Source organism: Pan troglodytes, chromosome 2, assembly GCF_028858775.2.
Source record: "Pan troglodytes isolate AG18354 chromosome 2, NHGRI_mPanTro3-v2.0_pri, whole genome shotgun sequence".
In the NCBI taxonomy this organism is placed as follows: domain Eukaryota; kingdom Metazoa; phylum Chordata; class Mammalia; order Primates; family Hominidae; genus Pan; species Pan troglodytes.
The window spans coordinates 196,419,066-196,445,015 of NC_086015.1; the positions used below are offsets into that span (position 1 = coordinate 196,419,066).

At 37.8% G+C, this 25,950-nt stretch overlaps 1 protein-coding gene across 9 annotated transcripts in view; it reads left to right on the forward strand.

The window, feature by feature from the left end:
- The window catches only part of PLAAT1 (phospholipase A and acyltransferase 1), a 73,591-nt gene that overhangs the window by 458 nt on the left and 47,183 nt on the right, over nt 1-25,950 (forward strand). For 3 of the 9 annotated variants that reach the window (XR_008547196.2, XR_008547194.2, XM_516953.6), the window contains exons 1-3: nt 124-438; nt 14,561-14,699; nt 21,870-22,135. Coding sequence is in view for 7 of the 9 variants with exons in the window: in XM_516953.6 (XP_516953.2) it covers nt 124-438; nt 14,561-14,699; nt 21,870-22,135 (720 nt within the window). In the remaining 2 variants the exon portion in view is untranslated. Of the gene's footprint in view, nt 1-7; nt 439-484; nt 716-1,518; nt 1,748-10,280; nt 10,415-13,598; nt 13,649-14,560; nt 14,700-21,869; nt 22,136-25,950 lie in introns of those variants that run through there. The other 6 variants (XM_063807439.1, XM_054681343.1, XM_054681341.2 and 3 more) reach the window with 6 other exon arrangements.

The following is a 25,950-nucleotide window of genomic DNA, read 5'->3' on the forward strand; positions in this document are numbered from 1 at the left end:
CGGCTGCGTCGGGGCGCGAGAAGGTGCAGGCCCCCAGCGGGCGGGCGAAGCTGGGCTCGGGGCCAAGCGAGGTCTAGCCGGAGCGACTGTGCCCCGCCTCCTGGGCGGAGCGGGCGGCTCCCCATGGTCAGAGCCTCGTGCCCGCTCGGCAGCGCCCGGACGCCGAGCCCAGCGCGTCGGCCCCCTGGCGTGCGGGCGTCTCAGAGCCGCGGAGGGGCCGGCGGGACGGTTTCAGCGTGGCGGCGCTGGTGCTGGCGTTGGCCCTGGAGGACGGCCCCGAGTGGTGGCTGGCGCCTGCCTCCCGGGTGTCTCCCGGGTACAGATGGAGTCGTCCCGCGGCCGCCGGCGGCAAGGTCGGCAGCTGCGAGGCCAAGAGAGACCCCAGGACACACACAGCTGCCTCCCGGTGCGAGAAGAAGACCCCGGCTTGAGAGTGAGGTGTGCTGGGCGGAGTGGGGGAGGACCTCGAGGCGCCCCGGCAACCAACCGTGTTCTAACCAACTGGCAAGTGGGAAAAGTTGACGTGACTAGAGAACAACGGAGCTTATCCACCCTCCTCTTTTTCACAGACTGGGGAACTCAGTCCACAGGGCAAGAGACTTTCTTCCCTAGGTTACACAGCTATTAAGTGGCAGAGCTGGGACTAGAAACCCAACCTGTTTAAGGCTTTTTAAACCTACTGTCCTCACTGAAGTGAATATGAATAATAATACAAGTAATTATTATTGTATTGGATTTTGGAAAGTTGGATGGTGATATTCCTTTGGCATGCGAGACTATTAATATGACTCGTGCTGGACAAAGTCACTCATGTTTTCTCTGGGCTTGGATTCCTCATTCCTTCATTCAATGAACATTTGCTCCGCATTACTTGTGCGAGGCACTGTAACCGGAGACTGAAGGTATAGAGCAAGCTTGTCCAACCCGTGGCTCACTAACCGCGTGCGGCCCAGGACAGCTTTGAATGCGGCCCAACACAAATTTGTAAATGTTCTTAAAACATTATGAGAGGGTTTTTTTTTTGCGCTTTTTTTTTTTTTTTCTCATCAGCTATCATTAGTGTTAGTGTATTTTATGTGTGGCCCAAGACAGTTCTTCCAGTGTGGCTCAGGGAAGCCAAAAGATCGGACGCATGGTATAGAGAAAAACAAGAAGCATCCCTCCATAGTGTATGCCCCACAAGAGACAATTCCCCAGAGACCAGTAGCTGAGGCAGGTGTAGGAAGTGAATGGGCCATTAGATGGATGTCTGTGGAAGCTAAAGAAGGCGGATCGGAGGAAGACAATCCGACCTGGGGAGTGGAGGAGAGAGGGGGAGAAGGTGGCATCGACTTGGATTTTTTAAGATTGAGTCATTTGGGGCACTTGGAAATGGGCATTCTGGGTAGAACGTTCAGTATTAACAAAAACAAAACAATACTCTTGAGTGTGAAGAATAATGGATAGTTTGATTTACCTAGAATGTAGAGATTAATAAGGATGCCAGGATTCTAGGGCGGGGGACCAAGATGGGGAGTCAGTGGTGGGAAGCCCTGGAAGATTCCAAGCAGGGCATGACAGTGCTGTGGCAGCGGATAGTTAATTTGGCCAAGGAGTGGAACCCTCATTTGTAGCGTGAGAGTGTTGGACCAAGGATCTTTTCAGCACTGAGAGTCTATGAATTAGCCAATCTGGGAATACAGGGCTTCATGGAAACATCTCAGTGTAGGAGGATTATGGATGGAAAGTGCAGCTGGAATGGGAAAAGGTCGAAACCTAATTAGAAGCCTTGGGCCAGGGGTAGCCTGTGATCACCTGCGATTGTGTTTCAGACTTCCAGTAACATTCTTGGGAGTAGTTGTTTAAAAAGTGCTCCTCGTGTTTCTGTAACTTGGGTGGCCTCTTAGGCATGAGCAGACGTTCAGCCTGTCCCTATCGGCAGGGAACATTTATTTCTTTTGATGCATCCCCAGGGACCAACAGGGAGCTATAAAGACAGCAGCCTGTTTTGCCAGTTGGCCAGTTGAAATGGGAAATTTCTTATACAAAGATTACAGACTTAACCTTCATGCCACTCTTTATTATAAACTATTCATACAATTCTTTGCAGATGGACTCTTAAAATGAAGCATTTTTTACCTTAAAGATTGTAGTAGAGGATGTTATAAATGTGTCTTTAATTGGTTCTGTGTTTTCTCATACTTATGAAGCACTGCATTACACAATTTGTCTGAATGAAATTGGTAGATGTGGTCCATGTAAAACTTACCCAATCAGACAGGTTACAGATATTTGCCTAAAATCTGAGCCTGGGCACCTTAGAGATATTCTAACCTCACCCGGAAACTCCGCAACTGGAAAGGTGCAGGGATTCTGGAGCGAGATTCCACTTCACATTATCTTCTGGTTCTGCATATGAACATTTAAAAACTTCCTGTGGTGTTATATGAAATATGTATTTGCATGCTTTTGCAGCTGCTCCATCTAATAGTATTTGAGAAGGGGAAAAAATGAAATGTTGCTTAGTAGAAATTCCTTTGGTTAATGATGTTAATCAATGGTATAAAAAAGGAGCATGAACTCTGGAATAAGAAGGGACACCTGAAATTGAATTCCAGTTGTGTCGCTTACTACCTGTGCGACTTTAGGTCTGGCACTTAACTCATCTGAGTCTCAGTTTCCTCCTCTGTAAAATGGTCACCACAATAATCAGCTCGCAGTCTAACAGAACAGCCTGTCACCACTAGAATCCCACTTGTTGGCCTTTTATAGCCACACCTACTTCCCTCCCACTGCCTCCTCCACTTCCTTAACTCATAGCAACCACTGTGTGTTCACTATCTTTTTAAATAATTGTATCATTTCAAGAATGTTATAAAAATGGAATGATATAGTGTGTGACCCTTTGGCATTGTGTGTTTTTATTTTTTCCACTAAGTATAATTCTCTAGAGGTACATTCAGGTTGTCGCATATGTCAATAGTTTTTTCCTTTATTCCTAAGTAGTATTCCATGGTAGGCCTGCACACAGTTTTTTATTTTTTAATTTTTTTAACCACCCTTTGAAGGTCATCTTGGTTGTTTCCACTTTTGGGATATGATGAATAAAGCTGCTATAAGCTTTTGTGTGCAGGTTTTTGGGTGGCTATAAATCTTCATTGTCTTTATTCTCAGGGGTAAATGCCTAGAAGTACAGTTGCTGGATTATATAGTAGTTACAAGCTAAACTTTTAAGGAAGTTGCCAGACTGCTTCCAGAGTAGCTACACATTCCCACCAGCAGTGAATGAGTGATCCAGTTAATGACAATGATGACTCTGCATCATTGTCAACATTTGATGTTGTCACTGTTTTTTATTTTAGCTATTCTGATAGATGTATAATGATATCTCATTTTGTTTTTTTTTAAATTGACAACGATTTATATTTATGGGGTACAATGTGATGTTTTAATCTATCCATACATTATAGAAATAATCAAACTAATGTATTAGTTCATTTTCTGTTATAACAGATTTATAACAGAATGCCAAAAACGAAGTAATTTATAAAGAAAATTAATGTATTTCTTATAGTTATGGAGGCTGAGAAATCCAAGGTCAAGGGACCATTTCTTGTGAGAGCCTTCTTGTTGGTGGAGACTCTGCAGAGTCCCAAGGTGGTACAGAGTATCACATGGTAAGGGGGCTGAGTATGCTACTTTGCTAGCTTAGGTCTCTCTTCCTGTGATAAAGCCACTAGTTCCCTTCCCATGATAATCCTTTAATCCATGAACTCCTTAATCCAGTAATCCATGAATAGATTAATCCATTCATGAGGACAGAGCTCTCCTGATCCAATCACCTCTTCAAGGCCTGCCCCACTTCTCAATACTACCACATTAGGCATTCAGTTTCAACATGCATTTTGGAGGAGACAAACATTCAAACCATAGCACATATACATCATCTCACCAATTTATTATTTTTTGTGGTGGTAAGAATGTTAAAAATCTTTTTTAACAGTCTTGAAATATGCAGTACATTATTATGTGTGGTCAACATGCAGTGCAATAAATCACTAAAACCTACTTCTTCAGTCTAACTGAAACTTTTTACCCTTTGATCCACTTCTTCCCTTTCCTCATTTCTCTCTCTTCCCTTTAGCCTCTGGTAATGACCTCTGTACTCTGTTTCTATGAGGTCAGCGTTTTTAGATTTCACACGTGAGATCATACTGTATTTCTCTTACGTTTCTGGCTTATTTCACTTAGCACAGTGTTCCTCAGTTCTATCCATGTTGTCACTAATGATGAAATTTCCTTTTTTAAAAGGCTGTATAGTTATTTCATTGTGTATATGTACCACATTTTTATCCATTTATCCATTAATAGACACTTAGGTTGCTTCTGTATCTTGGCTATTATGAACAATGCTAAAATGAACATGAGGGTGGAGATATCTCTTCAACGTAATGGCTTCAGTTCAATTGGTTATATACCCAGAAGGATGATTTCTGGATCATATGGTAATTCTACTTTTAGTGTTTTAGGAAACTTCCATACTGTTTTCCAAAATGGCTAAACGAATTTGCATTCCCACCAACGATATACAAGGGTTTCCTTTTCTCCACATCCTCACCAACACTTCTTATCATTCATCATTTTGGTAACAGCCCTTCTAACAAGCATGAGGAGATACCACATTGTGACTTTAATTTGCATTTCCCTGATGATTAGAGATGTTGAGTATTTTTTTCATCTACCTTTTGGCTATTTGTGTCTCTTCTTTTGTAAAATGTCTGTTTAGATACTTTGCCAAGTTTTTAATTGACTTGTTTTCTTGCTATTGAGTTGTATGGATTCCTTATATATTTTTCATATTAGCCCCATAGCAAATGTGCAGTTTACAAATGTTTTCTCCCATTTCATGTGCAAGGAGAATCCTAATGTCATCAACAAACAGAAATACACTTCTTCCATTCCTATATGAATGCCTTTTATTTCTTCTTCTTGCCTAATTGCTCTAGCTAGGACTTCCAGACTATGTTGAATAGCTGTGAGAGTGGGAATCACTGTTGTCTTTCTAATCTTACAGGAAAAACTTTCAACTTTTTACCATCGAGCATGATGGTGTCTGTGGGCTTGTCATATATGGCCTTTATTGTGTTAAGGTACATTCTTTCTATGCCTATTTTTTGAGAGTTTTGTAGCGTGAATGGGTGTTGGATTTTGTCAAATGTTTTTTCTGCATCTACTGAGATACTTGTGTGGTTTTTGTCGTTCATTTTGTTAATATGGTATATTTATTTATTAATGTATTTATTTATTTATTTTTGAGACAGAGTCTCACTCTGTCACCCAGGCTGGAGTGCAGTGGTGTGATCTTGGCTCACTGCAACCTCCACCTGCACCGAGCTCAAGCTGTCCTCTCACCTCAGCCTCTCAAGTAGTTAGGACCACAGGCACATGCCACCATGTTAGCTTTTGGTATTTTTGTAGAGATGGGGTTTAGCCATGTTGCCTAGGCTCGTCTAGAACTCCTGGGCTCAAGATATCCATCTGCCTTGGCCTCCCAAAGTGCTGGGATTACAAGCGTGAGCCACAGTGCCTGGCCCATATTTATTGATTTATATATGTTCACCCATCCTTGCATCCCTGGGATAAGTCCCACTTGATTATGGTGAGTGATCGTTTAAATTTACTGTTGAATGCAGTTTGCTAGTATTTTGTTAAAGATCTTTGCATTTGTGTTCATCAGGGATATTGGCCTGTAGTTTTCTTGTGGTGTTCTTGCCTGGCTTTGGTGTCAGGGTAATACTGGCCTCATAAAATAAGCTCTGAGGTAGTCCCTGTTTTATAATTTTTTGGAAGAGCTTGAGAAGGATTGGTATTTCTTATTGAACACTTAATAGGATTCACCTGTGAAGCCATCAGGTCCTGGGCTTTCCTTTGGTGGGAGATTGTTTATTACAATTCAATTTCCTTATTTATTATTGGTCTACTCAGATTTTCTGTTTCTTCCTGATTCAGTCTTGGGTTGCATGTTTCTAGGAATTCATCCATTTCTTCTGTGTTATCCAATTTCTTGGTATATAGCTGTTCATAGTAGTCTTTTATGATCCTTTATATTTCTGGGATATTGAAAGGAGTTAGTTAGCTTGCTTTAGGCAGACAGTAAGTAAAGGATCCCCAGAGAACCTCTGACCCACCCCACAGGTGCTTACACCAGATATTTTGTGCAGATAAGGGAACTTGCACAGGGGGCTTGCCTAAACATGCCCACAGCACACTAAGGGCCCACATGCACACTGGAGGAATATGTGGAGCCACCAGAAATTCACGCCTTATACAGACAGGGAGCTCAGCCTCATCAGGTTATATATAAAGCCCTTGTATTCAGCTGTGAGGGGGCAATGACTAACCTGCTTTCAGGACCCCTCTCTTTGCTGAGAACATTCCTTTTGCTTAATAAATTCTACTCCAGTCACTCTTCAAGTGTCTGCATGCCTAATTATTCCTGGTCATGAGACAAGAGCCCAGACCTAGCTGAGCTAAGGAGTAAAAAATCCTGCATCAATATCAGTTTCCTCTTTTTTTTGTCTCAAGATATTTTTAAATTTTCCTTTTAATTTTTTATTTGACTCATTGGTTGTTGAAGGGCATGTTATTTAATTTCCACATAGAGTTTTCCAAGATTCCTCCTGTTATTGATTTCTAGGTTTGTGCCATTGTGGTCAGAAGAAATACTTGATAAGATTTCAGTCTTCTTAAATTTGTTGAGATTTGCTTTGTGATATACCATATGATCTACCCTGGAGAATACTCCATGTGCAATTGAGAAAAATGTATATTCAATTGTTGTTGGATGAAGTTTTCTGTAAATATTTGTTAGGTCCATTTGGCTTAAAGTATAGTTCAAGTTCAATATTTCCTTGTTGATTTTTGGTCTAGATCTGTCCAATGTTGAAAGCAGGACATTATTGTATTGCGGTCCATGTCTCTCATCAGATCTATTAATATTTGCTTTATGTATTTGGTGCTTTGATATTGGGTGCATATATAATTGTTATATTTTCTTTATGAATTGACCCCTTCATCATTATATAATAACTTTTCATATCTTTCTGCAGTTTTTCACTTACAGTCTATTTTGTCTGATAGAAGTATAGCTACTCCCACTTTGTGTTGGTTTCCATTTGTGTGGAATATCTTTTTTCATCCCTTCATTATCAGCTTATATGTGTTCTTAAAGGTTAAGAGAGGTGAAGTTAATCTATTGTAGGCAGCATATAGTTGGGTCTTTTTTTTAATCCATTGAACCATTCAATATGTTTTGACTGGAGAATTTAATACACTTACATTCAAAGTAATTATTGGTAGGTAAGAACTTACTATTGTTGTTTTGTTGTTTTCTGGTTAATTTGTAGATCTTTTGTTTTCTGTTTTCCTCTCTTGCTTGCTTCCTTTGCAATTTAATGATTTTTTGTAGTGGTATGCTTTGAATTCTTTCTTTTTATCTTTTGTGTATCTACTAAGGATTTTTCCTTTGTGGTTACTAGGAGGCTTACATAAAACGTCTTATACTAATGACAAGCTATTTTAAGCTTATAATTACTTCACTTTGATCACTTGTACAAACTCTAAACTTTTACTATCCCCTCCAACAATGTTTTTATTGACAATTTTTAAATAGTTTTTGTCATGTCCATTAGCAAAGTATAGTTGCTATATGTGTTTTGAATAGTTTTTCTTCTTTTAACCTTTATATTAGAGATATAATTTATTTTCATACTACCATTACAGTACAAGTATTCTGTGTTTGACTATATACTTACTTTTACCAGTGAGTTTTTATTTTTATATATTTCCATGTTGCTACTTAGTGATATTTTCCTTCAATGTGAAGTGCCCATTTTAGTATTTCTTGTAAGGCAGGTCTAGTTGTGATAAATTCCCTCAGCTTTTGTTTATCTGAGAAAGTTTTTTTTTAAAGCTCCCCTTCTTCTCTTCCTTTTTGAAGGACAGGATTGTTGAGTATAGTATTCTTGGTTGGCAGGGTTTTTTTTCTTTTAGCTCTTTGACCATATCTTATTCCCTTCTACCCTGCAGGGTTTCTGTTGAAAGATCTGATGGGGGTCCCCTTTTATGTAACAAGTTGCTTTTCCCTTACAGCTTTCCTATCTTCTCTTTGTCTTTAACTTTCCACAATTTGATTATAATGTATCTTGATTTGGTTTGCCTTGGATTCATCCTGTTAGGTGTTTGTTGAGCTTCTGGATTTCTGTTTCCTTCCCCACACTTAGGAAGGTTTTCGCAATTGCAGTAGATTCTTATTTAATGTTCATAGGTTCTTGGAAACTGCAACTTTAAGCAAAATGATGTATAGCGGTTTTTGAATAACATCATTTTACTCAATGTCATTTCATTATGTTGATGAGAAAAAAATTCCTTTCATTATATGTTGTTTTGCTTTAAGTCAGTTTGCAAGGATCTATCAATGACATTAAATGAGGACTTGCTATATGTCTTTGAATATATTTTCTGTCCCTTTCTCTCTTCCCTTTCTTGTACAACAATAATTCACATATTCTGTTTAATGCTGTCCACTAAGGCTGTTAGGCTGTTTCACTCTTTTTCATTCTTTTTTCTTTTCAGTCCTCAAATTATGATTTACCAATGACCCATATTCAAGTTTGCTAATTCTTACTTCTGCTTGATTTATTCTACTGTTGAACCTCCTTATTGGTTTTTTCAGTTCAGTTATATTATTATTCAGCTTGATAGTTTGTTTGGTACTTTTTAATATTTTCTGTCTCATCGTTGAAGTTCCCAGTTTTTTCATGCATTGCTTTCCCTACCTCAATAAGCATTGTTATGACTGCCCTTTTGAATTCCCTGTCAGATAAATCACATATTTACATTTCATTAGAGTCACTTTCTGGAGATTTAATTTATCTTGTTATTTTATTTGGAACATATTTCTATGTTTCTTCATTTTCCTCCATTCCCTATGTTGTTTTCTGCACATTAGATAAAAGAACCACCTTTCTCAGTGTTGCTAGACTGGTCTTGTGTAGGAGATGTTCCTTTCCAATCAGCCTCTTCAAAGATTGTTAGAATCCACTAACCTCTTTGTGCTTGTAAAATCTGCTATTTTTTATTCTTAGTGTCCCCCACCGCCAACCCAAATTAAAGAGTTTCAAGTCATTGCCTATGAGAGGTGGGATAGAAGCCAGTCCCTTGAAATGAAGCTGGAGAGACTGAGGTGTTAGTTGTGTGTTCCAGCTTCTTTTTTCTTTGCAGAGAAGCTTAGAGCAGAGTTTAATCTCCCACTCATTCTGCCCTATACCAAGGAGAATGTCTGAGGCGGATGCCTATACTCTTGATAGACTGCTCACATTGGACCTGGAGAGATTGCTGCTGAACATTTTCAAGTTAAAAAGCCATGTTTTTGTTCTTTGTTGTCTACGAGACTCAAAAATGAAGAACTCTGTCAACTCCCAGACTAGGAGCCTGTCTCTTGGGTGAAGGCTATAAAAGAGCACTCCATGTGTACAGAAGCTACTTCCAGAGAAAGTCTGCAGATCTGGATTTCTTGCTGGCACAAGCCAGAAAAAAAGGTGTAGAGGGAGTGACTGCTCTCCTGTCTGAATAAGCAGAAATCTCACACCCTCCTGGCAGGGAGAAATTTTGGTCTAGAGTTATTACTAAAGCAAGCCATAGGGGAAGGTGCAAGGAGTGCCCACTTTCCCTTTCAGACATGAAGAAGCCCCCACCCTGCCCTATCCCTCCCACCCCCCCCCCCCCCGCCTTTTTCCAATTGGAGATTAAAGGAGTTTATTTCCAGAGAAAGTCAAGGGAAAAGGTTTGGGAGTGCCATCCCTCCCATTCTTGTTGTCAGAGGTCTCCAGTTTCTTTCAACAGAGAGATCTCTGGGCTGGATTGTTGCTGGAGCGAGCAGGGGAAAGAAGTGCAGTGAGTGCCTATCTCCTGTTCAAGCAAGAAGTCTCAGATCTTTCTTGCAGGTGGAGTCTTCTAGTCTGGAGTTATCACAGAAGCAAGCCAGGGAAAAAGATACAGGAATGCCCTTTTTGCTTCTCAGGCATGGAGAGATCCCCCAGCTTCACTCTCACGAGAGATTGCAGAAATTTATCTCAGGAGCAAACCAGGCAAGAAAGCATGTTCTTGCTGGCAGAGGCCTCCAACCTCTTTTCCTTGAGAAATTGTAGGGCTGGAATTGTCACTAGAACAAACTAAGGAAGAAGGTGGGAATGTTGTCCTTGTTTAGGCTTGAAGAGGTTTATTCTTTATTTGCTATATAGGCTCCCAGATACCGGTGTATTACAGACCAGAACCACACTGAACTACTGGAAAAGAATATAGCCAAACCCTTTCCAGGGAGAGATTGGAAGCTGGGCTGATTCTGGGCACTACAGCAGCTGACAGAGCTTGCAAGGTTTGAAACCTCCCTTTGTTTTTCGTGCTTGAGGGAAATCCTCCAGTGCCTTTTCCATACTATTTTTCAGACACAGTGATTTAAGAGCCAAGCCCTTTTAAAGGGATGGTAAAAGTTGAACATTAGGTGTATGACAGAAGCCCCTCACTCCTTGGGACCATGCTAGGAGTTGGGGTTCTCTTCCTGATTATAAGGCTCTGTGCATAGGGTGGGGTTTGTACATGAGTGTATCTCCACTTTTTCTACCAATTTTGATGTGGATATTTTCTTCTTTGTCTAGTATGTAGGAGTCTTTCAGCTGGATTCTACCTTTCTTTTGGAGATAATTGATCTGTGTGTAGGTGTTTCCTTAGTGTGTTTGTAGGAGAAGGGATAGTTAGGGAGCCTCCTATTACACCATTTTGCTGAGGTCCCCTTATTGTGGTTTTAATTTTGCATTTTCCTAATGACTAATGGCTTCCTTGACATCTATGTATTTTCTTTGGTGAAATTAGTCTGTTTGCATTACTATAAAGAAATATTTGAGACTGTGTAATGTATAAGGAAAAGAGATTTAATTGGCTCACAGCTCCATAGGGCGTACAGGATGCATGGTGCTGGTATCTGCTTCTGGTGAGGGTCTCAGGAAGCTTACAATCATGGTGGAATGCAATGGGGGACCAGGTGTACTCGACGAGAATGGGAACAAGGGGCGGTGGGAGGCACCACACTCTTTTAAACAACCAGATCTCTTGTGAACTCAGTCATCACCAAGGGGTTGGCATTAGCCATTCATGAGGGATCCACTCCCATGATCCACATGCCTGCCACCAGACCCCACCTCCAACACTGGGGATTACATTTCAACATGATATTTGGCAGTGATAAATATCCAAACCGTGTAACCTACATTCTAATTGTATTGTTTGCTTTTTTATTGTTGAGTTTGAGGAGTCCTTTATATGTTCTAGATACTAGTCCTTTCACAGATATGTGGTTTGCAAATATTTTCGCCCACTCTGTAGTCTGTCTTTTCATCTTAACAGGATCTTTTGTAGTACAAAAGTTTTTAATCTTAAGGACAATCAATTTACCAATTTTTCCTGGTAAGGATCATACTTTTGGTATCAAGTCTGGGAACTCTTTGTCTACCCTAGACCCTAAAAATGTTTCTCCTATGTTTTTCTCTATATTTTATAGTTTTACATATAAGTCTGTTATTCATTTTGAAATAATTTTTGTATGAAGTATGAAATTTAGGTCAAGGTTTGTTTATTTGTTTGTCTATGGATGTCTAATTGTTTCAGCACCAATTGTCAAAAATCTTTTATATAATAGTGTATGACCTTGACCAGTTAAACTACCTGCCTGGTTTTGTTTCCTTTGTCTAAAAATGAGGAGATTGGACTAGGACTAGATGGGTATCATTTAAGCTGCATTCCTGGAAGTTCTGGGGTCCCAGGAAGCCTCAATAGGAGCAGCAATGTGGGTGAGCGGTGAGTAGGGCTCTCATGTTGTCCCTGACTTCATTCATGGCAGTGCTGCTTTTTAGGTTTTATATTTTTATGGTTCTATTTGATATGTGTTTTGACATGGTACCCACTGCTGTAAACAAGTTTGGAGACCATTAGATTAGATAATATCTGAAGTACCTTTCTGTAGTCCCTTGCTATGATTCTAAGTGTTCAGTATCATAACTCACTTTTTAAGTTGCATATTAGCCTTCAGCTTCCTCTGTTAGTTTCTTGAGGGGTTATTCTTATGAAATCTTATTTCTCTTTATAAATATGATAGACTTTATGAAATCAATTAACAGTTTATGAATCAATTTATATGTCAAATTGAAAATTTGTTAAATATATTAGAATTTTACAGTTGAATCATTTATTTCACAGAATTATCATGCCTGGAAGAGAGCATAAGGAACTAAAATCCTACATAAACCATGTACCAATCTCAATGTCTCTCTTATCATCCACCTGTCTGGCTTTTGCCAATTCACAGGGCATTTGCAACAGTTTTTTTATCAGCTCCCAAAGGGTTACTTGCAACAGCTTTTTACCAGCTCCCTAAGGGTTACTTGCAACAGCTTTTTGAGATAAACAAAATCAGGCTTATATGCCCATACCTATTTTCAACATGAGGAAACAGACTAAGTTCCAGTGACCTGCCCAAAGTTAGAGAACTAACAAGTATCAAGTAGAAGACTAAGAGAAGAGCTCACATCAGTAACACCTAGTCAAGTTATTTTCCCTTTGTTTTATATATTAGGGTTTCAGTGGGTATTTTCTAAAAGTTGATATTTGCTACTTTAGCTTTTTATCTATAAAGTGGGATGATAACATAACACACTCAAATAGTTGCATGTTTTTTCTTTTTTTCAATTAAATAGGGTAGAGATAGTGCATTTGAAAAAAAATTGCACTAGAAAGTGCTCCCCGTTCAAATGGTGGTTATTATTTTATACTTTGGCTGCATCTCGGAATCATAGCAGGCAGCTTTGTGTGTTTGCTGATTCCTATTCATGGGAAATGTGTTTGTTTATATCACAGTGTATTATCTATTTTTCCTTTTAATACCCATGTGGCCAAATTACGAACTGCCATATTAATAAGACGCAAACATATTTGAGAGGGTGGTTAGACTTAATCGTTTTCATAAAGTTGTTTTAATAGTTGTTTTTCAACAGATGGACAGCTTACATTTGGCCACGTTTCTGTGACAGTGTGATGATTGAACTTTTCAACAGATGGCATACAAACACTTGGGAAAACACCCTTCTAACATTAATTGTTATAAAAAAGACTTTTAGAGTGCCAGAAAAATGATAGTCTGTATTCCCAAGTCCTTAGTCTCTGCTATTATAATTTAGATGATTTGGAAGTTTCTATTTCTGGCACTTGGATTTGTTTCATAAATGAGCATATATATCTGCATTAGAGTGAAATGATGAGGAACACCCTGTTGTCAATTAGAGATTCAACATAGATACAGCATTTAAATCCTCCTTTGTTTGTTGATAGATGTACATAATCTCCTCTTGTTGAGTCATTCTACTTCTATTCCATACATAGAAAATATAACCTTTCATAAGAATCAACTGTCAGATACTTATGTGTTCTTTCTAAAAAGTATTGACTTAAAAAAAATTACCAAACTTAGAATTTCAAACATGTTCATCAGTGTGATGAACTCCCCAGCTTTCCAAGTTGTCCTGCGTCTGCTCTTGACCACCTAGCTTGGCTTCTGGAATCAGTAAGTGAGGAATCTGACAATAAATGGGGCAGGAAGGAGAGTCATGAAAATCTGTGATGGCATTTATGATTGTTATAATGACAAAGGGCATTTACTGATATTTAGTGGGTGCAAACCAGAGTACCTATACATGCTACACTACACAGTATAGTTTTAAACAAGAAAGAAATATTCCGTGTCCTACATTAATTTGAACATCTGGCTGGACATCCATCTGAGCCTGGAACCCAACTTTGCTTAAATGAAATGACAGAGTAGGTTTTGTAATACATGGCATTTTTGCAGAGTTTTAGTACTCACAAAATATTAAATGTTAGCATTCACCCCTACCTCTGCTTCTTGATTTTACTGTACTGCTGTATAAAAGGTTGAAAGACTTCTGATCTGATTTTATTGCTCCTGAATTCTGACTTTTTCATGCTAAATAAGTGCAAGCATATAAACCCTTTTTTATATCCTTTAGTATAGTCATAGACTGAACATTTACTTAGTAAACAGATATTATAAATTTACTTTCCTATTTCCCCTTTTTATCCTAAATAGACCATTTTTTAATATTTAATCCTTGATATTTTTAAAATCTGTGTAAGTTATATTATCCAGGGATTTCTAGATTTAAAGAGAAAATTACAGAATGCTTGTTATTATAAAGGGGCTCTGAAATTGATCGGGATGAGAAGCATTACTATAGAAAATTAAGTAATACAAGACAAATTATTTCTCTACTTGTCCCCTTGTGCACATGTCAGTGTTGGAATCATTCAAAGAAAAGGACAGGTTCGTGATTCTAAGTCTTTAATATAGAATGCAGTCTCAATAAATTCTGTATCATTCTGCTTTTATGGATGTCTTAAACTGATTTTCTTTTGGCAAGTTGTATTAGCTAGCTCTTCTTTGTATTTGTCATTGCAGATGGCGTTTAATGATTGCTTCAGTTTGAACTACCCTGGCAACCCCTGCCCAGGGGACTTGATCGAAGTGTTCCGTCCTGGCTATCAGCACTGGGCCCTGTACTTGGGTGATGGTTACGTTATCAACATAGCACCTGTAGGTGAGGTTTATTTCCAGTGGCTCCTGGGAGCAAAGTTTTAGTGTTCTTGTTACAGGAAGTAATCATGGGTGAAATAATAAACAAAACAAAATCGAAATAAAATATAGAAAGCAGATAAATCCAACTAATCTAGGTTTAGAGAAGGATATTCTAAAACCAAAGCAGCATTGAAGAAATCACAAAGGCCAATTCACATGAAATTTTAAAACCTCTGGATTTAAAAAATCACAATTAAAAAGTAAATAACCAGCGGGGGAAAATATTTGCCACAAACATGGCAAGGTTCAGTGTCTTTATGTTTTACACAAATAGGTTATTTCAATTTATTCAACACCTATTTATAGATCACCTAGTATGTTCTGAATGCTATTCTAAGTGTTGGGGGTATACAGACGTCTCCCTGCATGGTGGAGTTTACATTTTAGTAAGCGGGGACAGACCATGAGCAAGTTACAGAAATGTTAAAATTGTGATAAGTGATACAGAAAAAATAAGAAGGTAGGATGAGAAGTGCTGAGGGCAGAAGGTGGTGGGTGCAGATGCTGTGATTTTAAATGAAGTGGTCAGGAAAATTTCTTAAGAAAGTGACATTTGAGGAAAAATGTAAAAGAGGTGAAGAAACCGGTCAGATGCTATCTAGAGATATAGTATCCCAGGTCAAGGGGACAGCAGACACTAAAACCTCAACAAACAAATGGATAAAGAATTAGGAACAGTTTGTAAAAGAAGAAAAGCAAAAGCTAATACACCTTTTGAAAAAATTTCAACTTTCTGGCCTAGGAATTGTAAAATAAACCAATAAAATATTTCATACCTATCTCATTAGCAAAGGTTAAGTGATAACGATCAGTGTTGATAAGAATATAGTGAAATGAACATAAAGGTATTGTTGATGGTAATATAAATTGATAAGGGCTAGGACCTTAAAAGGGTTCGTATCCTCTGACCCTGTAATTGTACTTCTAGGAATCTATTCTGGGGAAATATTTAGAGATGTAGACAAACATTTCTGTATAAGGATATTCACTTCTGTGTCATTTATAATGGTTAAAGTAGACAATGGCATATTTTCAATAGGGGAATGGTTAAATGAATTAAGATTTAGCCATATGATATTAGTTATCTAATATTCTTTACTGAGAAATCTTCATTGCTTCATGGAGGGAAACTGCAGAAAGAGCTGAGGTGGTGCCGGCCTCAGAGATGCTTATATCTAGGGGTTTAACCACTATTTAGACTCTCTGTCACACATCTGCATTTTTTTCTATGTGCTGTCTTCATTTTCCCGGACTATGTCTCTTTAAAAAACTAAACTGATGACCATAAGCAGCTTTAGGTTCTGACTCTTAGGTTCTTTTGATCCAACACGGAAGAGCTAACTGTAACTACCCGTTACAGTTAAAGAATCACGGAGACAGACTCCAGTCACTCCAGTGTGAGCCCCATGTTCATCGCTGGACTATCACTGTGCCCAAGAGAATGGAATACTGTGATTGGCTCAGACACCATTGTTTCCAGGAATAAATAGGCAATGGTGGGATTTGGTGCTGGATAGATATAAATAACAGCATCCATAACAGCCATTAAAAGTCTTATATCTGGACATGTTTTATTGCAGGGAAGATGGTCTTAATATGATATTTATTTGAAAAAGATTAACCACATGCTTAGTCATAAAGCAAGTCTCAATAAAGTCAAAAAAACTGAAATCATACCAAGCACACTCTTGAACCACAGTGCAATAAAAACAGAAATGAATACAAAGAAGATTTCTCAAAACTATACAAAAACATAGAAATTAAGCAGCTTGGTCCTCAATATCGATGTGTGATGCTTAATATCTAATGTCAACATGATTGGATTGAAGGATGCACAGTATTGTTCCTGGGTGTGTCTGTGAGGGTGTTGCCAAAGGAGACTAACATTTGAGTCAGTGGGCTAGGAGAGGCAGACCCACCCTCAATCTGGGTGGGCACCATCTAATCAGCTGCCAGTGAGGCTAGGATAAAAGCAGGCAGAGGAACGTGGAAAAATTAAACTGGCTAAGTCTTCTGGCCTCCATCTTTCTCCCATGCTGGATGCTTCCTGCCCTTGAACATCCGACTCCAAGTTCTTAAGCTTTTGGACTCTTGGACCTACACCAGTGGTTTGCTAGGGACTCTCAGGCCTTTGGCCACAGACTGAAGGCTTCACTGTCAGCTTACCTACTTTTGAGATTTTGGGACTCGGACTGGCTTCCTTGCTCCTCCACTTGCAGATGGCCTATTGTGGGACTTCACCTTGTGATCGTGTGAGTCAATACTCCTTAATAAACTCCCTTTCATATATACATCTATCCTATTAGTCCTGCCTCTCTAGAGACCCCTGAAGAATACAGGTGGAAAATGAAATGAGGGCAGAAATCAAAAAGTTATTTGAAATTAATGAAAATAGAGACACAACTTACCAAAATCTTTGGGATGCGCCTAAATCAATGTTAAGAGGAAAGTTTATAGCACTAAGCACTGTCATTAAGAAGTTAGAAGGAGCTCAGATTAACAACCTAATATTGCACATAGTGGAACTAGGAAAAAAAGAATAGACCAACCCCAAGCTAGCAGGACAAAATAAATCTAAAATTGGAGAAAAACTGAAAGAAATGGAGATACAAAAAGCCATGCAAAATTAACGAAACAAAGAATTTGTTTTTTTGAAAGGATAAACAAGATTGATAGATTGCTATCTAAATTAACAAAGGAAAAAAGATCCAAAGAAGTACAATCGAAATGACAAAAATGACATTATAACCAGTCCTACAGAAATACAGAAGGTCCCTAGAGACTATGATGAACACTTCTATAACACAATTTAGAAAATTTAGAGGAAATGGACAAATTTTGAAACATACAACCTTTCAACATTGAACCAGGAAAAAAGTGAAAACCTGAGAAGACCAATAACAAGTTCCAAAATTGAATCAGTAACAATAATAATAATAAAAAAACTACCAACTGAAAAAAGCCCTGGAGCAGATGGATTCACAGCCAAATTCCAGGAGGTGTACAAAGAACTGGTACCAATCCTACTGAAACTACTCCAAAAACCCAAGGAGGAGGGGCTCCTTCCTAACTCATTCTATGAAACTAGCATCATCCTGATACCAAAATCGGAGAGACACACAAAAAAAGAAAACTTCAGGCCAGTATTCCTGATGAATATAGATGCAAAAATCCTCAACAAAAGACCAACAAACCAAATTTGGCAGCACATCAAAAAGTTAATTCATAATCAAGAAGGCTTTATTCCTGAGGTACAAGATTGGTTCAACATACACAAATCAATAAATATGATTCACCACATAAACCAAGTGAAAACCAAAAACCATATGATCATCTCAATAGATGCATTTGATTAAACACAGCATCCCTTCATGATAAAAACCCTGAAGAGAATAGGCATTGAAGGAACATAACCTCAAAATAGTGAATCATTTATGAGACACCCACAGCCAACATCATACTGAATGGGCCATTCCCCTTCAGAACTGAAGCAAGATAAGGGTGTTCACTCTCACTATTCCTGTTCAACATAGTACTGGAAGTTCTAGCCAGAGCAGTGAGGCAAGAGAAAGAAATAAAAGGCATCCAAATAGGAAAAGAGTAAGTCAAATTACCTCTTTTTGCTGAATATTTCATTCTGTACCTAGAAAGCCCTACAGACTCCACCAGAAGCCTCCTGGAACTGACAAACAACTTCAGTAAATTTTCAGGATACAAAATCAGTGTACAAAAATCAGTAGCATTTTTATACACCAGTAACATTCTAGCTGAGAGCCAAATTAAAAACACAATTCATTTACAATAGCCACAAATAAATAAAATACCTAGGAATACATCCAACCAAGAAGGTGAAAGATCTCTGCAAGGAGAACTATAAAACACTGCTAAAAGAAATCAGAGATGAGACAAATAGATGGAAAAACATTCCATGCTCACGGATTGGAAGAAATAATATTAAAATGTTCATATTGCCCAAAACAATCTACAGATTCAACACTATTTCTATCAAGCTACCAATGCCATTCTTCGCAGAATTAGAAAAAATATTCTAAAATTTGTATGGAACCAAAAAAGAGCCCGAGTAGCAAAAACTAAAAAAAAGCTGGAGGCACGTTACCCAACTTCAAACTCTACTAGAAGGCTATAGTAACCAAAACATCATAGTACTGGTACAAAAACAGACACACAGACCAAGGGAACAGAATAGAGAACCCAGAAATAAAGCCAAGCACATAAAACCATCTGATCTTCAACAAATTCAACAAAAATAAGCAATGGGGAAAGGTCTTCCTATTCAATAAATGGTGCTGGAATAACTGGCTAGCCATATGCATAAGAAAAAAACCTGCCTTTCACTATGTACAAAAATTTACTCAAGATGGACTAAAAGTTTAAATGAAGAACTCAAACTATAAAAGTCCCAGAAGAAAACCTAGGAAACACCCTTCTTGACCTCAGCTTTGGCAAATAATTTATGTCTGAGTCTCCAAAATGAATTGCAACAAGAACAAAAATGACGAGTGAGACCTAAGTAAACAAAAGAGCTTCTGCACAGCAAAAGAAATTATCAACAGAGTAAATAGTCTACAGAATGGGAGAAAATATTCATAAACTGTGCATCTGACAAAAGTCTAGTGCCCAGAATTTACAAGGAATTTAAATTAATCAACATGTAAAAAATAATCTAATTAAAAAATGGGCAAAGACAGGAACAGACACTTCTGAAAAGAAGACATTCAGGCAACCAACAAACCTATGAAACAATGCTCATCATCACTAATCATCATAGAAATGCAAATCAAAACCACAATGAGATACCATCTCACATCAGTCAGAATGGTGATTATTAAAAAGTCAAAAAAAAACAGATGCTGGTGATGTTGCAGAGAAAAGGAAATGTTTATACACTGTTGGTGGGAATGTAAATTAGTTCAGCCACTGTGGAAAGCAGATTGGAGATTTATCAAAGAGCTTAAAAGAGAACTACCATTTGATCCAGCAATCCTATTACTGCGTGTATATCCAAAGGAAAATAAATTGTTCTACCAAGAAGACACATGTACTTGAATGTTCATCACAGCATTATTTGCATAGGAAGGACATAGAATCAGTCGTATTCAAAATATTACTAGCAGTTACTTCTGGGTGGTGGGATAATGGGTGATTCCTGTATACATTTAAATGCTTTGTTTTTCTGTATTTTATAAATGTTTAAAAATGAGCACAAATTAATTTATTAACAAAAAGTGTATGCAGACCAGGCGTGCTGGCTCACGCCTGTAATCCAGTACTTTGGTAGGCCAAGGCAGGCAGATCAGTTGAGGTCAGGAGTTCAAGACCAGCCTGGCCAACATGACGAAACCCTGTCTCTACAAAAAATACAAAAATTAGCCAGGTGTGGTGGCAGGCACCTGCAATTCTAGCTACTCAGGAGGCTGAGGCAGGGGAATCACTTGAGCCTAGGAGGTGGAGGTTGCAGTGAGCTGAGATTGGGCCACTACACTCCAGCCTGGGCAACAAAGCAAGACTCCATAAAAAAAAAAAAGTGTATGCAGATAACAAATAAATAACGTGGAGTATTTTCCTCAGGTTATGTTTAAAGAGAAGTATTTATAGACCTAAGTTTTATTATCTTGGGAACTTCTGAGACTTTTTAATGAAGTGGTTTTTTGCAACATTTTAAAGTATTTGCCTGTTGTTTTAGAATATTATAAGTGAAAATGACAAATAAAATGATATTTATGATTCAGAGCTTCCAGAGTCTAGTGGTTAATACTAAGCAACCCTCTACATCTACATTATCTCTGCAGTTTTCATACCTGGAAAATAATATGAGATTTTCATGCTGTTTTCTTATTTTCATGCCTTAAATTCCATATTATTGTGGTTTGAGCATTCAGGTTTGATCCTGTAGATTGATATTCAATTATGTTGTTAACTACTGTGATACATTTTCCAAGCCAGTTTACCTCTCCAAATTTTAATTTTCTAATTTTTGCATGTGGTTATTAAAAATATGTTTAGTAATTCTAACTGGGATATATATGCTCTGAGGACTTGTAATGTGTGAGAACTTGCAGTGTGTAAGATGTTCACTGGAACATCTCACATTCCGTGAGAAGGAGGACAGACAGAAGGATAGTGGAAAATAAGTTTTGCTTTCAGTCATTACTAAAAGAGAAAGTTTCTAAACACTAGTTATGTGGAGACTCTTTCTCTCATGATTGACCTGAACATGGCCAAGCATAGCAGTTGTGGGCAGTTTGACAAGGACTGGAGCCTGGCTTTAGACCTGTACCCTGAGGAATCATCTGTCCAACCTCAAGTACTGACATTGTCAGGCCAAAGATACAGTAGTTCCTGGCAGACTAGGCAAATGCTTATGAGCAGAGGCAGCCAAGGTGGAGTGGTAGGGCATGGGGCATTGTCGTAAGTGGGTAGGTCACTGCCTGGGGCCATGTCTGGTAGACAGTGCCTACCAAGTTAGCTTCAGGCTCAGGACTTAGGGGGCTTTTTTTTTTTTGGCCAAAGGAACTGGCAGGAAAAAAGCAGGGCCCCAGCCTGACTTCAGCCATCCTATCACAGCACTGAGGTACCATGCAGGTTTTGGAATAGGAAATTGGACCCCAAATTGATGCCTAGTTGAAAAACAAGTTTCAGAAGCTTAGGGAGCTTAGACACTAGGATGAGCCTACTAATAACAGTGTACCCTACAGTATTAATTTGGAAGGGTTCAGATGCTCAGCAAAAAACTGCTTTATAGAAAAAGTGGACAATAATCTTATCTGTATCTATGTTAGACACACATACCAACATCTCTAATAATATAATACCAATCTACAGAGAATTTATTTCCCAAGGATGAGTAGAGTATTCTCATCCAATTTGTTCTATGGGAACATCAAACATTTTCAAAAAGTTTTTCTTATATTCTCACTCATACAATAGTAAGTGTTACTGCTAAGTTATAGAATAACTGCTTAAGGCAGATAAGATTAAATGACTTTGGTTTGATAATAAGTTAGGAACAGGGCTAGGTTTAGACATGCCAGCATTTCCAAAGTCTTTAGATGGCAGTAGAGTTCATTGGACTGGGTCACTATACCTTACTAACCAGAATTCTACTTTATAGATGGCATTCCTGCGTCCTTTACAAGCGCCAAGTCTGTATTCAGCAGTAAGGCCCTGGTGAAAATGCAGCTCTTGAAGGATGTTGTGGGAAATGACACATACAGAATAAACAATAAATACGATGAAACGTACCCCCCTCTCCCTGTGGAAGAAATCATAAAGCGGTCAGAGTTTGTAATTGGACAGGAGGTGGCCTATAACTTACTTGTCAACAACTGTGAACATTTTGTGACATTGCTTCGTTATGGAGAAGGAGTTTCAGAGCAGGTAAGTTTTCTTTAGGAGATATTCTTACATTGAGAAAAGAATAACTATTGGCTATGATAAGGTTCCCAGGCCTCAAACCAAATGAAAAGAACCAGAAAATATGAGAATACTGAAGGATAGAGAATGGACTTGAGTTGTCCAAGGTCCTGCAACAAGTTAATAACCAAACTGAGACTAAAACATGAATATTATGAATTTTGAGCTATAAGGGACTTGAAGTAGAATCAAGACCATAGCATTCTGTCAATCTTACTGCCTTTAGTCTTTTTTTCCTGTTACTTCACCATACAGCAGTTTCAAATTGGTGATCTCATATACTGAAAAGAATATGCTAGAAAGGATGTTGAGCTTTTTGAATGGGAGTTTATTTACCAATATCACAGATGGTTATTCTTAAATTATTTTTCATTGGTGGACAGAGGCTAACTAATGACATATCTTAGTGGGCTTGTGAATGTTTTCTCTTTCCTTGCAATTGCTAATTTCAATGAAATTTTGTGCCTTTAAGTAGATCCTTTGATTCACTGAGCTTTTGGATGACTTTTGATAGATTAATTGACTTTATTTTTAAAGTACTTTACAATTTTTGTCAGTTACTACCATTGTTTTGTAGTATGACAGATTTCTAGCTAACAGCATGTTCGTCTTTTCCCTACCTGTTGTCCTGTTGTCCCACCAGTCCAGTAAACTAAAAATGAGTATTAAGGTGATAAAAGAGAATGGATATATAAAACTATTATCAAAAGAAAGTCCTCTTCATCCAAAATACATATAAAAATGTTCATTTAAAATATTAAAATATGAAAAATAATTTAATAGATTAAACTCCAGGGAGTTGTTACCTATGAAAACTTTTTAAAAGGCAACTAAAAATTTGAAGGATAATACCATAATATTTTAATAATTCACGTTTATTGAAGACTTCCAGTATTTTGAAATGGTGGATCAGTTATACATTTCTATCCTAAGTAAGAAATGAGGTTATAATTCTTCTCACAAAAGCTTGGAAAAATGTCATCTATAAGAAGGCTAGCAAAGCCTCGTGTTATCTAAACGCTGCACCTCTTGAGCCTAATTTTTCAAAATCCTACTTATCCTGCCCTATACCCAAGATTCAAATTTATTGTGGTTTTGATTTGCATTTTCCTGATGGCTAATGATGTTGGGCATCAATTTATGTGCTTATTGGCCATTCATAAATCACCTTTGGAGAAATGCCTATTAAGATTATTTGCCCATTTTGTTGTTGTTGTTGTTTGTTTCTTCTTTTTTTTTTTTTTTTTTTTAGATGGAGCCTTGCTCTGTTGCCCAGGCTGGAGTGCAGTGGCACGATCTCAGCTCACTGCATCCTCCGCCTCCTGGGTTCAGGCTATTCTGCTTCAGCCTCCCAAGAAGCTGGGATTACAGGCATCTGCCACCATGCCTAGCTAATTTTTTGTATTTTTAGTAGAGACTATGTTGGCTAGGCTGGTTTCATGTTGGCCAGGCTGGTCTCAAACTCCTGACCTCGTGATCCACCCGCCTTGACCTCCCACAGCGCTGGGATTACAGGCGTGAGCCACCGTGCCCAGCCTATTTGCCCGTTTTTAAATTGGATTATTTGCCTTTTTATTGTTCAGTAGTAAGTTTTCTTTATGTACTCTGGATACTGGACTCTTTTTAGATACGTATCTAGAATACATATTTTTCATCAGGGAAATGCAAATCAAAACCACAATGAGATTTCGCTTCACACCCAATACAATTGCTATAATACAAAAGATAGTAAGTGTTGGCAAGGAAGTGAAGAAATTGGAACTCTCTTGCCCTTCTGGTAGGCATGTAAAATGATATAACTGCTTTGGAAACCATTCTGGCAATTCTTCTAAAATTAAATGTAGAATTACTCTATGACTCAGCTATTGTAATCCTAGGTATATATCCAAGATAAATGAAACATATGTCCACATGGAAACCTGCACATGAATGTTTATAGAAGCATCAGTTCTAATAGTCAAAGTGTAGAAATAACTCAAATATCCATCTAATGGGCAATGGATAGACAAAATGGGGTATATCCATACAATGTAATATCTTTCAATAATAAAAAGAAATGAAGTACTCATACATGCTACAGTATGGACCTTGAAAACATTATGCCAAGTTGCCTACTTAGCCAATCACAAGAGACTACATATTATATTATTTCATCGATATGAGATGCCTAGAATAGGGAAATCTATAGAGACAGAAAATAAATTAGTGGTTGCCTGGGGCTGAGGTGGTTGAGGTAAATCAGGGGAGACTGCTAAAGGGTAAGAGGTATCTTTTTGGAATGATGAAATGTTTCAAAATTGTGATTGTTGCACAAGTCTATGAATATACTAAAAAACATTGAACTACATTATTTCAGTGGGTAAATATATGGTATGCTAATTAGATCTCAAAATTTTTTTTAAATAAAAAGGTTTGGGAAAATGGGAGATAGAACATAATGAAAGGATATATTTATTTTCATTAGGAAATAATTGGAAATTCATTCTCATTAGGAAATGTATTAACATAATGAATGTTCTGCTCACATGTAACAATAAATTGCTTTTGAGCTAGAACATAGAGGGTACACACAAATTCCTGCTCACTTTTGCGTTGAAAATTAGTGGTGTAGATAGGAAATAGGTTCCATTCCTCTTCTTCTTTGTTAATGACAAAGTTGTTCACTGCACTAACCAAGCAATTTTTATTTGTTTACTTATTTTATTTTTGGAAATGAGATGTTAGTCAAAGGGTAGAAAATTTCAGTTATGCAAGACAAGTTCTGAAGATGTGCTGTACAACATAGGGCCTATGATTAATGATACTATGTTGCCTACTTTAAAATTTGCTAAGAGGTTAGATCTTATGTTAAGTATTCTTAGCACAAACCAACAAAGGGAGTGGGCGGAAGCTTTTGGAAGTGATGCATAAGTTTATGGCATTGATTGTGTTGATGGTTTCATGGTGGAGGTGATGGATAAGTTTATGGCATTGATTGTAATGATGGTTTCATGGGGGTATACTTATCTCCAAATACATCAAGCTGAACACATTAAATATCTACAGCTTTTTGCATGTCAGTCTTCAGTAAAGTGGTTACAAATAAGCAATATTTTTTAAACGTTAAATAAAAAGAGATTAGAGCCATCTTCTTATTTGACTATAACTTGCAATCTATCATCATTTCACCTTTCACATCTAGACCCAAGACCCATGAAAAATTAATTTTTCTTCAACAAATAGTAAGAACCTGTCTCTGGCAGGTTCTGATGAAGATGATGCAGTGACAGCCTTAAGAGTCTACCTAAGCTTTCGTGTTCACAGACCTCAGTGAGAACGCCATCATCACCATTATTAGTGGAGTGTCCTTGAACCCACTGTTTATCAGTCTTCTAATCAACACAGATCGTTCGAAAGATTATGGAGATATTTGAGGTCTCTCAGCATACTGTATTATGTATTATCCATCCCAATAAATAGCATGCCCATAGTGGATATTACTTTTCATAACAGTATCCAGGAATTTTATAGATCGTTGTTAGCATAGTCAATAAAATCTTGATCTAGCAGCAACTGGATTATATATTACTATCAATAACTAATAGTATTACTACTAATAATAGCTAATATTAGATTAGTTTTTTGAATCCCTTTAAGCTTAGGGCCCTTGAGCTTAGAAATGTTTTCTTGGGAATGGCTATGTATTTCCCAAGTTTAAAAACTAGTAATGCATAAAAAAGGTGAGAAGGGTAGGATTATGATTTCATCTTTTTTTCTTCTTTGTGCTTTTCTGTATTTGA